Below are 15,427 nucleotides of genomic sequence, written 5' to 3'. Positions count from 1 at the left end.
GCAACATGTTTTTCAAAACATCCTTTAGGCAAGATAAGTTTTTTAGAATGAGCATAAGGCAAGAGCAAAGAGCAATGACTTCTACTTATGCAAATGAAACACATCAGCTGGATTGGAGAAAGTGGTTATGGTTACATGATTTGATCATTTCTCTCAAATTGGGACCCGAGGTTTGCAAAGCCCATGTGTGTCTTACTGTTAGGATATTTGAACAGGTACCCTAAGAGATACCTAAACTTGATTAGATTTGGTTTTGGGTATTCAAAACTAGACTTGAACTCAGAAAGAACCCATCTGGGTTAGCTAGGCCTAGGTACGGGGGTACTTGGAAATACAAACTCAACCCATTAACAACCCTTTCAACAAAGTTTTCTAAGAGTTATGTGAAGCCCACTCATGTATAAGGCATGATGTCTACAAGGCATTGGATGTGCAAACTAGTCGAATATGTAAGTTGTTGATTCTGTGGAGGGATCTCTTGGACATCCTCTAAAGTTCTCGAGGACAACCCATCATCTTTTGATCACAAAGAAGACTGATGTGAATTTGTCCAAGGGAGACCAAATGATTAGCGAGTCAACTACCTCTGCTGAATTCAAAGGAAGTTTGTTCCATGAAATGATTGCCTTGCCTCCTGTTTTCTACAGCCAAGGTAAGGACAAAGCAAAGTTTCAACATCTGGGAAATTCAACTGATAGTGAAGAGAAGCAAGATGGGAATGCCAGCACAACAGGTCTGTTGCACATACAGAATGAGTTATCAGCTGAAACAGATAACGTATCTCTTGGTGTTAATCAATCTAGAAGCTCTCTTCCAAGCACGTGCTTTTAACTGCTCCCTAAATCCATAATTCTGTTAAACCATAGCCTTAAATAAATATGAACAAAGGTTTGCAAGTCTGAATTGTAATGTATATGGTACTATAAAGTACTTCCTATCGCATTTGTACTGGCACTTAACCAAATATGTGATTTTTGCTTCATATTTTGCAGGTGTAATTTCTTCACCATCGCATAGGGTACGGATAGTCTTTGCCCTCTTCTGGAGAATCAAATTTTCTAGTCAGCCATCTTTGTTTGATCACTAAAGTGAATAAGTCAACACACATCTTAGCTACAATGCCTCAGAACTGCTTCATATTAGTGCGTTACAATTCTCAGGTCTTCGTCTTGCCATTTATACCGTAAGACCTTGGAAAGTTTTAGAGGAAATATATGACATAGAAATGGTCCACTGAAATTACTCAAGGCCTAATGACTTAGATATTAGGAAGTTCTTTTTACTTGTTTTCTAACCATAGGTGCTGCCTGTCCCAACTATTTGGAGTCAGCTTTTTTAAGGAACTCTAATGATTACTAGGCAAAAGTTATGTGATCTGCTGCCCATCAGACACACCTTGCCACCAAGAGCCTATATTTATTAGCAGACCAGAGTGGTTCTTGGGAAAGTGTATGACATTGTTGAGCCCCACACCTAATGACCAGACCAGCCTAGCTCTTGGTGGAGGGCATGACATTGTTGAGCTCCAGTAGTTATAGCCCCAATCTCACACGTGTGCACATTGGTGTTTCTGCTGCGATGCCTCCCTCCCTCCCTGTGTTGCTGGATTATAAAAGGTATCATCTAATCAATTCCTTTGGATGTGCTCATTGGCATATGTGGCATTCAATCAACTAATGCTGCATAATATAGATGTCTTTTGATGCTAATGAAGAAACAATAGGACTTCTCTTACTCACTCCTTACCTCTCAGGTTGGATTGGTGGGCCAAAATGCAGAAAACTCTCTGGCAGTAGTGGCTTCAACGAGCAAAGTAAGAATCAGAAATGTGGCAACTGAGTCATCCGATGTTCAGTTTTCATGGACAATTCAATAGGTTGCCCTTTTTTACAACTATTTTTTTAGCTGAGTGTTTTTTTTTTTCTTTTTCTTTTTTCTTGTTTCACTTGTCACATTGAACATGATGGACAAATTCCACAGGCTTGGTTCCTAACATTCTCAATAACCATCAAGTCAACAATTCAATATCCAAACAAAATGCTAATGTAAAAGCTAGATATAGCATATTACATTTATGACTCAATTAATGTCCAAAATTTTTCAACCAAAGATTATTAAACTGAACTTAATCTTAAAATTCATCAAGTAACTAACATCTAGGTTTCAGGTTTCAAAATTTTTAAAATTCATGGACTTATCTTTTGACTTGAGGACATAGAGGGTGATCTTAGTCGTGATGTGATGGCTTTGACGCATCTAGTGATACCATAATACATGATTGGCATACAGATGTGGTTGGCTACATGCATTGATGCTGAGAAACTTTTGTTATCCAATTCATGATCCACTGTCTTCACATACACTAATTAGTGGTTTAGATCTTGGCCATCAAGATTCCATCAAGCTCATCTTTGGGGGATCACACTTTTGGATGTTTTGATATAAATTTCAGAAGCATTTTAACCGTTGGATATTTTGTTTAACCACTAATTTTGTTTTATTGAGCTTGATGGAAAACTAGTGGTTGTTGTTCTTAAACATGTAATGGAAAGGAAAAATGAGTGAACCGAAGAGGAGAAGAGAGCGGTGACTACAATAGCCTCCACATGCCCCTACCCCTATACTTTTTATTAAGGGCTCTATTAATTAATTTAAAATCACAAGTATGCCCATCATGCTTTAAGTTATGGGCCATCAACAATCCCTTTCAAGCTAGAGCGTATATATCTTGAATTCATACCTTGACAAAGAAGCGATTTAGATGAACACAACTTCGATCCTTTGTAAATATGTTTCCCATTTGATCTTAAGACTTGACGAACAGCATGTTCATGTTTGGGAAATCTTGCTCATTAGGAGGGCCTCACTGCCTCACTATGGATGTAACCATTTCCATAATTAAAAAAGGTAGGTCGAATGATCCCAATCCAACTGGTAGGATTGTCCAATGGGGTGTCACTATACCAAAATTGCAAGTTTGGAACAGATCCGTCATTGGTTTAAAAAGGGCCTATAGCCGTACCAAATTTGGAAGGGTTTTAGTCCGTTTCTAATGTAAACAATAGTGTACTACTTGCTACCGTGGGATTTATTTCAAAATAACCCATTCCATTTCAACCTTCCACCGTAATTCTCTCTCTCTCTCTCTCTCTCGCTCGCTCGCTCCCTCTTCCTCTCCCACGATCTCTCTCCTTCTCGATCTCAGATCTCTCTAGATCTGCCTCTCCCTCTCCCTCTCGATCTCTCTCTCAATCTGCCTCTCCCTCTCTCTTGCGATCTGCTTCTCTCTCTCTCTCTCTCTCTCTCTCTCTCTCTCTCTCTCTCTCTCTCGATCTGCAAGCCTTACCACGCATCCACCAGCCGCTGAAACCTGCTGCATCTCCGGTCATCAACAACAATAGAAAGTTGTTGAGCTCCCACTTGTTGCCAATCTGAAAAGGTGATGTTGCATTTTGATTTTTAGTCTTCATTTTGGTTATGAATCTCTATTGGGATGACTGGATCATGGAAAGTTGTTTTGAGGATTTTTGCATGTAAGGTGTATGTTGTTATGCTTGTGAGAATATTGTTCCAAATCATGTTTGTGATCTGATTGGAAGCCCTTACTTCATCCTTCGCAGTGAGCAAACGAGAGAGAGGAGAGACTCTTTCACGAAGGTGGAGACTTCCAGTCCAGAAAAATAACAAGATGGCTAGAGGACTGAAGAAACACTTGAAGAGGCTCAATGCCTCAAAGCATTGGATGCTTGACAAACTTGGTGGTGCATTTGCCCCCAAGCTATCATCTGACACCTCACAAAGCTAGGGAATGCTTGCTTCTAATTCTCATCCTAAGAAACAAACTGAAATTTGCACTTACATACGGTGAGGTCATATCAATTTTGATGCAAAGGCATATTTTAGTTGATGGAAAGGTTAGAATTGACAAGACGTATCCAGCTGGTTTCATGGATGTTGTCTCTCCCAAAACAAATGAGAACTTCTGATTGCTCTATGACACCAAGGACCGCTTCCGTCTCCACATAATCAAGGATGAAGAGGCTAAGTTCAAGCTTTGCAAGGTCTGCTCTGTGCAATTTGGACAGAAGGGCATTCCCTACCTCAACACCTACGATGGGCGGACCATTCGCTACCCAGACCCACTCGTTAGGGCCAACGACACCATCAAGCTTGACCTTGAGACTTACAAGATTGTAGACTTTATCAAGTTTGATGTCGGGAACGTTGTCATGGTGACAGGTGATAGGAACAGGGAACATGTTGGTGTGATCAAGAACAGGGAAAAGCATAAGGGCACCTTTGAGACCATGTTCAGGATGCCACCGGCCATGAGTTTACTACCCGTTTGGCTAATGTGTTCACCATCGGCAAGGGGACGAAGCCATGGTGTCTCTGCCCAAGGGCAAGGGTGTCAAGCTCTCCATCATTGAAGAGGCAAGGAAATGCCTTGCAGCCGCATCAGCCACCACCGCATAGGAGAAGCTCTCTAGGTAATCCATATTTTGTCTAGAGGAACTGGACTTTGTTTTTCGGCAATGGCTGTTTTGCTCTTTAAGGACTTAGAATCTCCATGTTTGGATTGAGATTCTGCACTATCTGATATGGAATTTTTGTAGTTTGGTTGTTTTTTTTTTTTTTTTTTTTCAGCTATAAGACATGGTGAGTTTAAGCAAGTTTTAATTTTTAATTTTATAGTGATCTGATTTCCCTGCCCTACAATATTAGGGTCTTTTCAATTATATATATATATAAAATCTAAGAAGTAGCTTATATTCGATCATGAATTCATTGAGTTCATAGGAGAAGGGAAAATGTGGGGAGCCAGAACAGTGGCTACAACCCTTTTTGATAAAAATTATAAGATAGGAGTCTATAGCTTATCCATATTCCAATAATGGAAGAACGAAGGGTGATTGTCAACCACGGCCCACCAACATCATCATGAAAGCTGGAATTACAAACAGTAAACAAAAGAATATACAGGGCTATCATCCATGGCTGCTAATAATTCACATAAACAGCTCCTTGTAAACAGATGATCAGGCCGATTTACCTCAGCAGCGTTTCATTAATCATGGCAGAGCGGGGCCCAGGAGGCTGGCGTTTCACTAATCATGGCTGCATGGGGCTCGGAAGGCAATCCAGCCTCCTGCCCGCCTACGCTACGTTGCAACGGCCATACCGTCCATGAAGATGTCCTCATGGCAAACTGATTCAGTAGAATGAGAAGAGTTAACAGCGGGTTTTTCCATTTTCTCTTCAACCAAAATCTCTTAAGAGCGGCAGCTGTTACTGCAAAATGCCTTCTCACCTCTGTACATGGATATGTCTTTCCCCTCTTCCAATTTCTTTTTGCAAGAGTAGCAAAAGCTCAAAAAATCATCCGACGGGTCTTTTCAATTTAATGTGGACCGTTGTTGTGTTTGTCATCCTAACCATCTAATCGATAGCCCACAAATAGAAAGGTTAGAAATTGTCATATTGAGGATCCATGGTAGGAAAAAGAAAGCAATGGTCTAGATTACTGATGCTGGACATGGAAATTCAATATGATATGCGAGATTTCAGGCTTAAGATCACATTAGTTCAAAAACAATTATACAAATTCCATATCCCACATGAAAATCCAAACATTCAATTAAGGGGAATCTATGCAGGTCCAGACCTACACATGATAGGGCTGGATCAATAAAAATTATGAACCAAACAATACTCAAAGATAAAAAAATAATCATCCACACAAGCATAGTAATCAGTCCCTAATCCAAGGGATTCAGAAATTCCAATTCGGGAAACTCTAGGGTAAGAAAAGGGGCATAAAATTAGATATTTGAGTAATTTAAGGTTAGGATTAGGGATTTTGAGTGGAAGCGGAGTAAAAGAGAAAAGAGAGATGAAACAGAGAAGTACTGCACGCGTGGACAACAACAATGGCCCAGACGCATGTGCGTGTGATCCTGGCAGTACGTGTGTGAGGCCCATTATTCAGAAAAAGGCCACCTTGGCCTTGGTCGGCTAGGGATGGACTACAAAAACTCCAAATCTCAGCTCAATTCGATGTACGGTTTGTGCGTGGTGCTCTGTCGAAGTTTTAGCCCTTCTGTAGGGCTAGATTCTGAAATTCTGATGTGGGGAGGAGAATCGCTATAATAGATGATTGTTCAAAGTGTAGATGATGGAATTAGATGAGAAGAAGGGATGGTAGAAGATGGGTAGTAGAGATGACGATAGATGGGGGCGAATCGGGATAGATGTGGCTTCGCACCATGATAGTTAACCCTTCAATGAAGGGAGGGCTTCGCACCTAATTAGGCTTCACAACTCAGAGAGTAGAAAATTGTAAAATTTTTATTAATCTTTAATGAATAAAAAGAACTATAAGGGGTGCCTATTTATAGGAAAACCTTATACCCCAAAACTTGCACCATGTGCGCAACCTATTACTTGGCGATGGAGTAAACTAAAATAAAAACCAAACAAAGAAATCTAAAGCGTTCATGATGTTCTGAATAATAACAATAAGCAAAACCTAAAACATGAAATCAATCCGACTAGTGGGCTACAATCTTGAGATCCCGTGGTGGGCTTTTCTTATTTGTCAAGTCCACTCTTTTGAATCAAAACTTCGTCTCCTAACTAGGAGGCTCTCCTTGAACAATGTCATTGATCTAGATCGAAGACGGGGTCCTCCTCCTTCTAGCGTACATGCGTAGGGGGCGGCGTGCGTGCGCGTGTGTGCGGTGATGTCCCCATCAATTATTGCAGGTGATGCCTCACTTCAAAGTTGAAAATGTCGCGTCCCTAAAGTAATCCGTGATTACTATACACCAAATTTTGGTTGACAGCCTCTGTAGAACTCCGATTTTGGGGTTTTCACCTATCACATACTAAGTCTCATAAGCGGGGGCTCCACAAGGAGGATTTCTGAAAGTAAAGATGACAAACACGTATCATTTCTCAGAAATTTATCATATTTAACATATGTTACTGTGTACAACTGAGCTCCCTCAAGGCAAAACCAAAACATAAACCATGTCATATTTACTATACCTGATGTACATATATAGGGTACTACAAAAAAAATATATACACTAATATGTACAAAACAAAAAGGACAACTGGAGTCTATAACCTTTATTCCTGCAACTCCCTACTCTCACCCGTAAAAAAATAATAATAATAATAATAGAAAGGAAACCTTGAGCTACTAAGCCCAGTGGGTACGTGTGTGCAGTGAAAATGCATGTTTCATGTCATGCTCATATAATGCACAGGCCTACTGGGCCGATAACAATAAAATAAAGATACAATGCATTATGCCACTTTTTGTGTTCCAAGGGTGGGACTTCTACTCACTTGTAACATACATACTCTTTCAACGTTTCCACAACTTTCCACATTTTCCAATTGGATCACCAAGGTTTGAAAAAGAGGGGAGACTCACATATGATTGCTACCCACTTGCACAGGCTTTTCCACCGTGGTCAACTACGGAGGTGGGATTACATAATTCATGGGCCGAACTAGTCTAACCCACTTGTGTTGAACCTCACTATCTGCCTAACATACATACTCTTTCAACCTATCTTTGCTTGCCCATAAGCAGGTTAGGTCAAACTTCTCAACCAATTGACACATGTCGGTGGGAGTCACGGCTTACTTTGGTATTTCAGCATTCCAGCGCTCTGTTCTTCCACCCAGTCTAGGCATTGGTTGCTCCCAATGGTAGCAATCGGGGTTTAAGGACTTTCACCTAGGGACTCTCTAATCATGTCCTGTTAAATTACACATTTCCGGTGTGGTGTCCAACTCAAGTCATAACAAAATATGTTTCATCGCATTTACAATCACCGTATGCATTAGTCCAAACACAATCACAATATATCATGTTTTTCAAGGCAAGCATAGGACGACCTTCCTCATGTGGTCTCCTCATGAATTTAAGTTCCTCATAAGGGTCTCATGTAATGCATACTATATCTAGATGGTTCACATACTAATCATAAACACATTGTGTGTCGCAACACAACCCACTATGATCACCATACTATGATATGAATCATTCACTCTCAATCATATAATGATACAACAACTATGAACCATGCGTATGATATGCACATGACTTAGCTAATCTAAATCCAACCCAGGATGCCACAAGCACGCTTTTGCTCAAGAGTTAGCTACACCAAAAGGAGGGAGGACAACTCTTTCAAACGTTTTGTCAAACAGGTAGCGGGCAGACTTTGTAAGGGACAAAGATGGAAACCGATAGAAATGCTTATGAATTTAAACAAAACTAAAGCATATGAATCCCTTGGGTGTGGGCCACATGGATGGTTTAATTGATGGTGGAGATGGAGCCATGATGGGTTGATCTTGCATAACTTCTCCCATGGCCCTTTTCTCAAGTTCATCTCTATCATCCAATCTTCCATCAATAGCCTAACCAACTAAATCAGAAAATCCAGCATCATAGCCATTAGTGGGGCAATTCAAAGCTCTCTCTCTCTCTCTCTCTCTCTCTCTCTCTCTCTCTCTCTCTCTCAACCATGGACTAGAAAATCTATTCTTTTATAGGGCTTTCAAGTAATCTAACGCACATATATGCGTGCTCCTAATCTATGCACTCACCTGTAACAATTAGAGGATTGGATTTCAAACTCGACTTCTACTTCCTTTTCTTCTTCTTTTTCTTCTTTTCAAACTTAAGCTACTCTTTGTTGTTTTTTTTTTTTTTTTTTTGTCTCTACACTCACCTTAGGCTTCCCATGACACAAGTAAGAGAGTGCTAGAAATGGGTTGTTGAAAGAGGGTTTTTATCTTTATGGACTTGAAAATGGTTTTAAAATTGGCTTTTGTCTAAAAAGAAGGGTTAGAGGGGGGCGTTTTGTGATGTTTTTGAGAAATTTAAGCTTATGGTAACAATAGAAAAATATTATTTAAGTGATTTGAAATAAAGCATTCCAAGAATTTTAAAAAAATCAAGGTCATTTGAGTTATTTTATCAAAATATACATGGGCATATCTATTCATAACTTACAATCTGGATGTCATATTGACATGCCCTTTTTGCCAGTAATTCCATAACTCGACTACAGTTACAACGGTTAGGCTCTCGGACCTAACGGATTTTGAAAACTCAATGATAGCCCACCTCCAGATAAAATAAGGACATAGTTGTCATTTCTCATATTTTTTAATTTTAAGTTCGTATAATAAAATTTGGACATCGGGTTAACATGCGGCTTGCGGCTCAATAACAGAACAACATTATGATTAAGTCAAAATACTCTTGGGGCCAATGGACCTACAGTCAACAGCTATCCAGTGTACGAACCAGATTTCGGAGCCTCGGGTCTTACAGAAAACCTGTGTATGCTATGCAAAGCTGGTCAGGGTTATATACACCTTCCAAATTTTTGTTTCAAAAATGAATCCAGATCCTCTGCTTGCCACAAGCAGGAAAATCATGTTTTTCTACATTGTAACTGGTCCATGTCATCACTGACATTATCAACACCATTGCATTAAATGCAGTGTGTGATGATGTAGCCCAATCAAATTGCTGCAAGCAGGATTTTCCTACTTGTGGCAAGCAGAGGATCTAGATGCATTGTGGTAATGTTGCCTGCTAGAGATAATATTTGAAGAATCCGGATCCTCTGCGCAACCAGAGGATCTGAGTTCTACCACAACATGGTACCATGTCATCTTTCCCACCCATGGAATTTGTACCATGAAAAGATAGACCCATCGTAAAAATCACCCTTCTAAAAAATTAGTATGATTCGAGTTACCTAGAAAGTGCATTGCTTTAGTACATGGTACAGGAATGGGCCAACATGTAGTGTGCTATGATTCAAGATCACTGTTTAATGGTGCAAGCTATGGGAGTCCACGCTGATACAAACTTATTGATTAGCTATTAAAGAAAATAAAAATAAAAATTATGAGGTGGACATGACTGTGTCAACCATATGTTAATGGCAAATCGGAATTCTTCATTTGGTTGTTGGACTAGTTGAATGCATGCATCCTTAGTAATTGGTTGTGAATTCGGGTTTCCAACAGTCTCGGCTCAAAATCTAGCCGAGTTGGGCTGACTAAACTGAGTTTCGAATGAGCCAAGTGTTGGAACTATGCGTATCCGTGGCAACTACCTTAAATCCAAACTGCCAAATAGTGGGATTTTCCTAAGTTTGGCCTATTAGTTGTAAGGTTCGGTTGTAGAGGCAAGGAATGATATTAACCTACCATTGACTAAAATATCTTATGGTCCCCAGGTACTTGGGCTTGCATGCAAGTTATGGGCATGGCCTATTCTTGGTTCCTGGGTTGGCTTTGGCCCATTGCCGTCAGTAGAAATACTTTGTAAATGACCACTAAAAATAAAGAAAGACACTACTAAGCAAGTAATTTATGAAAAAATAACTTTCAACCATGTAAAATATTTTCTCATTGGGTTGCATGACCAGCTCAAGAACATGGGTGCTAAACAGTAATTATCAACAAAACAAAGAGGTCCCAGAGCACTAGAAATCTCAATGGCTTCATTTGGAAATTAGTGAGAGGGCAAATGAATTGTGCAAGAATAATTCAAAATGGATGAGACAAGCTTCCAAGGCTTTGTAAACCATCCTAATTCAGAGAATGATGCCCGTCCATAGTTTGAATTAACCCCTTTGCAGGTAATTTCATATTTTTATGCAACTATTTATTGGAAATAATATCAGCAATGATTAATTAATTACTGATTTTAACATTGAAAATAACAGTCGATGAATTTATTGATCATATAGTTCTTTTGCTGGAGAGATTCTCTTGTGTTTGTTTCCATGCACCTTAGTTAAGAGTACTGAGCTCATTTACCAGGAGCTTGATCTTATCATGTGATGCCACTTTTTGCTTCATATTACCTTGGAACAGATGGCCTACTTCCTCAACATCTTTTGTTTCCTTCAATCATGGAAGTGATTAGAATTGAATTCAGTAGTAGTTGAAAATAAATTCTATCCCTTTATGTTATAACCTTGAAATTTTTTATGTTTCTAATTCTTCTGTTGTCTTCCAATTTTGCTTGTAGAGGCCACAGCTGGTGAAGGGGAATATGCAGTTTTTTCCTGTGGATCAGCAGCGTAGTCAAGCTCTTGAAGCACATGCTGCATTATTTGCTTCACTAAAAGTGTGGGCCTTTCCTTTATTTTGTTTATCAACTTGCATACCAACATATCCTACCCATATATTGTTCAGTTTGCTGTTGTTTGACTTGGTTTGATACTTTGTTTGATGATCTTCATGGCTTAAACAGGTTGCTGGAAATGAAAACCCTTCCATTCTTATTGCCTTTGCCTCAAAGACTACCAATGCAGGACAGATTACATCAAAGTTACATGTGATTGAACTTGGTGCTCAGCCAGGTTTGCTCCCTGTATTGATCGCATCTATATATTTTATGCCATTGGCTGTCTTTCTCTTTTAAAACTACAAATGGCATAGATGGTTTTCTATTCTATGTTATTGATATTGGTTATCTTTTGCCTTTTAATGCTCCTGTGTCTTTTAAAACTACAAATGGCACAGATGGTTTTCTATTCTATGTTATTGATATTGGTTATCTTTTCCTTTTAATGCTCCTGTGTCAAAGGCAGCCATCAATTTTATTAATGGAGGCATATAAACGCAATTGTGTTGGCATCTAGATAATTGCTGTTACTATGCAGCTTGGAGTTTACATTTCAAATCTTATGCGTTCTTTGAGTTGTTTGGACACACAGCCTTCTAGTCATTGATGTTTTGTCTACTAATCCTTTAGAATTCTTTACCAGGTAAACCTGGTTTCACAAAGAAACAGGCAGATCTTTTCTTCCCTCCAGATTTTGCTGATGACTTCCCAGTGGCAATGCAGGTACTAATGTGTACCCATAACATTTGGACCATGTTCAGTAGCATCAATACTAAACCACCTACATGTAATTTTTGCAGAAATCCAATAAGTACATTTTGATATATGTGATCACAAAGCTTGGGCTTCTATTTGTGTATGACCTCGAGATGGCTACTGCACTTTACAGAAATCGAATTAGTCTAGATCCTATATTTTTGACAGCAGAAGCTTCATCTGTAGGAGGCTTTATGCTGTCAATAGACGAGGGCAGGTTCTTCTTGCTACTGTCAATGAAGTGACACTTGTACCTTTTGTCAGTGGCCAGGTATGTCTATGAGCTTGATTCTCTTTGTGCTATAACATCAAATTCAGTTTGGAAAGTGTGGAAATGGGTCAATGTCCACTCTAGGTTTGGAGACATTGAGTAGAACTGATAGCACTGCTGTTTCTTCATCACTCTGTGATTAGTTCTTTAACAGGGAATGCGGGCATGGTTTGTCTTGATGATGTCTTCTTTCATTGTATTTTCTAGGATTTAAAGGGGATATAATCAGCTAGGGAGTTCGTTTGGTGGTACAATGGACACCCGGACTATAGCAATCTCACCCCTGATTTGAACAACACTGATACAGCTGTTGTTCTTGGTCAGGTATCTTCATTATCTCCATTTGTGAGGATATGAAACTGCAAGTGTAGGGTTAATGAGCAGTATAGTTCACAGAAAGTACCAGTTGCTTTTTGGATACAGTTTTACTAATATATCGTGAAGTAGATGTTTGTGTTTTCTTTTTCTGATTCAAATTCTGGTAATGGCCTACAGTATGGATGTTTAATTTTAGCTTTTTCACTTTTCAACTATCATTCATATTTTTATGTCGAATTGTTACTTGCGAGTCTTTTTGGTAAAACATGCAACCTCTAAATTGGTAAGCTGATGCCAGTTGGATTAGGGTAATGCTTCTTCTCATTTAAGGTCCTAACTATCTCACTACAGAGAGCATGTTGCAGACAAATCAGTTGGGATAACGGTTAGATGATTATGATAATGATAAGGGCCTAAACCTGAGTCGAATTGTTACCTGCAAGTCTTTTTGGTAAAACATGTTGCCTCTAAATCGGTAAGCTGATGCCAGTTGGATTAAGATTGTGCTTCTTCTCATTTAAGGTCCTAACTATCTCACTACAGAGAGCATGTTGCAGACACAAATCATTTGGGATAACAGTTAGATGATTATGATAATGATAAGGGCCTAAACCTGAGTCGATTCAAACATTGTTGGTTACTCTACTTCTTTTGAATTTTTAAAGCTAATGTTCACTCTGATCTGTTGAGTTTGCAAGAGCTCAGATCCAGTTTTCTTTACCCCCCTAAGCTACCTTGATCAATTCAAGTTTAATTTGGTGGTTTGTTGCAGCGCTCAATGCAATTTCTGAACTTTGCCAAAATACACTCCTATTTAACATATGGAGTTGCACATCATCGCCTCGAAAAATCCTCTTCTTCAAGGCATCAAACGATTTATGTGCCACCTTCGTCCACTGGAAATGGGACTCCATTCAATCTGTTAATCCGGCAGCCACTTCACTGACTTCAATTGATCAGATTGAGCTTATCCACACTACCTAGAGCAAGCTAATGCCTTCAATCCATTTCTTGGAACAAATCGAACAGGGCATCGCAAACGAACAATGGCTTAAATCTTATCTGATTGTTAGACACAACAGCCTTTAATCACATTTTCCTCCTTGGTTATACCTCATGAATCATGACACTTATTGGATATTTGTATCTGTCATGTGAAGCCCAATTTGGATGTAACTAGAGAATCGCATTTAACCTATTTATTGTTTTGCAAGTGGATTCAAAACCTCTCCAAAAAAAAAAAAAAAAAACATTGTTCAGCAAATGGCACTGACAAAATTGTCTACGAAGTGGGAATTCTGTAGGTAACATGCTCACAAGCTCTTTTCACCCAAAATAGTTATCGAACAAAATATGGCTCCCCCATAATTTCTGTAAATTATCATTCATTCATAGTTATTGAACAAAATATGGCTCCCGCATAATTTCTGTAAATTATCATTCATTCAATATATCATTTTGATGTCCAGTGAACATGATTAACTTCCAACTTCACCCTAAAGTTCCAGACCACTGGTGACCTTCTGAAGCAGCACCAATCTCTCATGGCCATGGGGCCCATTCCATTTTAATAGGCGATTCTAACTTGTGGCCATGAATTTATTGGCTAGTGAACTAAAGAACCTCTATATTCTGTATTTGCACTGGATTCTCAGAAAGCACTTTCAATGAAAAAGAAATTACTGATTGGTGATGGGTAATTATTATCCTGTACACCCTAGATGTTCTGCACTATCTGAATTTCTTGCTTTCACATGAAGCACACTGTAAATGGTAATCAATGAATTTCAATTTCTCAGAAAATGGAACGTCCTTGTTTCTCTAGTTCCCATGTAGTGTTATCATGACTGTCCTCTGATTAAGACAATAACGCTATTGTTTGAAACAAGTGCTTCAAATCTCTTCACTGCAAGTGCATTTAGAATGTTGTTTGGACCATATTCGGTGGTTAGATCTACCAAAGGCATTTTTTTAGCCTGTATGGGGTAGGTGTTTCTTCTTCTTCTTCTTCTTCTTTTCCCTTGAATGATAAAGGTATTGTAGAAGGTTTTTAGTTTTGAGTGAGAAGCTTAGTCTCAGTCTTAACAGTTAAAAATTTGAATGAACATGTATATCAGTGTTTTGTACATGGTACTGACAATTAGTTTCAGTTTGTGAGGGGCTCAAATTCATTCATTTCCCTTTTGTACAGTGCAGTGGTTGTCTTGGAGGGCTGGTCAGATTCGCATCAGCCTCCTCTGTTGAAACACTCGAAATACCACAAGAGAAGCATAGGTCAACTGTCGAGCAGTGTGAAAAGGCAATGGTCATCCAGTCCTCAAGAGATGGAAAACAGTGTTGGAAATTCACATTCCCATGAATCACATCAATTGATTGGTTCCGCTGTTGTCAATGAAGAAACAAAGATGATAGAGAAAAACGTGAACAATTGTCGATTTGTTAACCAAGGTCTGTCTCTCCCTTAAAATGAGTTTGATACGGATTACATTAGTTCATTAACAGTTTACTGTTTGGGTTTTACATTGTTAATATCACTTCAATCTTGGTTGTCCGTTCCATTCTGGTTACCGTTGATGTATCCTGTTGGAAGAGAATGAATTCATCTTTTGGCCATTTGCTGTTCTGTTTTGGACAGACCTTAATGGCGATAACAGTGTAATTGTACTTGCATTTGAGCTAGTTCACTTTTCAATTTTCCAGTGGCTATGGCCATGACATTAGACGCAAGGGAAGAAGAACCAATCTGATGCAGAGAACCCACGACACATGACATCTGCACCCACAGGTGAGAAGTTTCTGCACAACATTTGTTACGTTCATTGCATGTGTTGGTTTTATATTTTGTTTACTTCTAACAAATATGTTCTTTTGGTATCAACCAAGGGTATCTATGTCAATTT

At 39.1% G+C, this 15,427-nt stretch overlaps 1 protein-coding gene and 1 pseudogene across 2 annotated transcripts; both read left to right on the top strand.

The window, feature by feature from the left end:
• The first annotated feature begins 1,075 nt into the window (after nucleotides 1-1,075).
• On the top strand, nucleotides 1,076-4,476 carry LOC131219185 (small ribosomal subunit protein eS4z-like; annotated as a pseudogene).
• On the top strand, nucleotides 1,104-14,952 carry LOC131219186 (clathrin heavy chain 2-like). Of its 2 annotated transcripts, XM_058214198.1 has the most exons (8): nucleotides 1,104-1,142; nucleotides 1,754-1,813; nucleotides 11,084-11,182; nucleotides 11,309-11,417; nucleotides 11,826-11,905; nucleotides 11,983-12,209; nucleotides 12,417-12,533; nucleotides 14,719-14,952. In XM_058214198.1, the coding sequence occupies exons 1-6, from the start codon at nucleotides 1,119-1,121 to the stop codon at nucleotides 12,181-12,183; spliced, it is 573 nt and encodes a 190-aa protein (XP_058070181.1). In that variant the 5' UTR covers nucleotides 1,104-1,118; the 3' UTR covers nucleotides 12,184-12,209; nucleotides 12,417-12,533; nucleotides 14,719-14,952. The 2 variants fall into 2 exon arrangements, with proteins under 2 accessions (XP_058070181.1, XP_058070182.1); XM_058214199.1 differs by lacking the exons at nucleotides 1,104-1,142; nucleotides 1,754-1,813 and adding an exon at nucleotides 4,354-4,490 and having other exon boundaries at nucleotides 14,719-14,947.
• The last annotated feature ends 475 nt before the right edge of the window (nucleotides 14,953-15,427 follow it).

The sequence above is a fragment of the Magnolia sinica genome, chromosome 11, assembly GCF_029962835.1.
Source record: "Magnolia sinica isolate HGM2019 chromosome 11, MsV1, whole genome shotgun sequence".
Classification (NCBI taxonomy): domain Eukaryota; kingdom Viridiplantae; phylum Streptophyta; class Magnoliopsida; order Magnoliales; family Magnoliaceae; genus Magnolia; species Magnolia sinica.
This window is presented reverse-complemented; position numbering and strand designations above follow the sequence as displayed.

What these genes read in the sequence shown, in the direction of transcription:
- LOC131219186 (XM_058214198.1), top strand. Translation starts at nt 1,119, where the DNA reads ATGCCTCAGAACTGCTTCATATTA. An exon ending in CATTATTTGCTTCACTAAAA is followed by an intron (nt 11,183 to 11,308) that starts GTGTGGGCCTTT and finishes TGGCTTAAACAG; the next exon opens with GTTGCTGGAAATGAAAACCC. An exon ending in ACTTCCCAGTGGCAATGCAG is followed by an intron (nt 11,906 to 11,982) that starts GTACTAATGTGT and finishes TAATTTTTGCAG; the next exon opens with AAATCCAATAAGTACATTTT.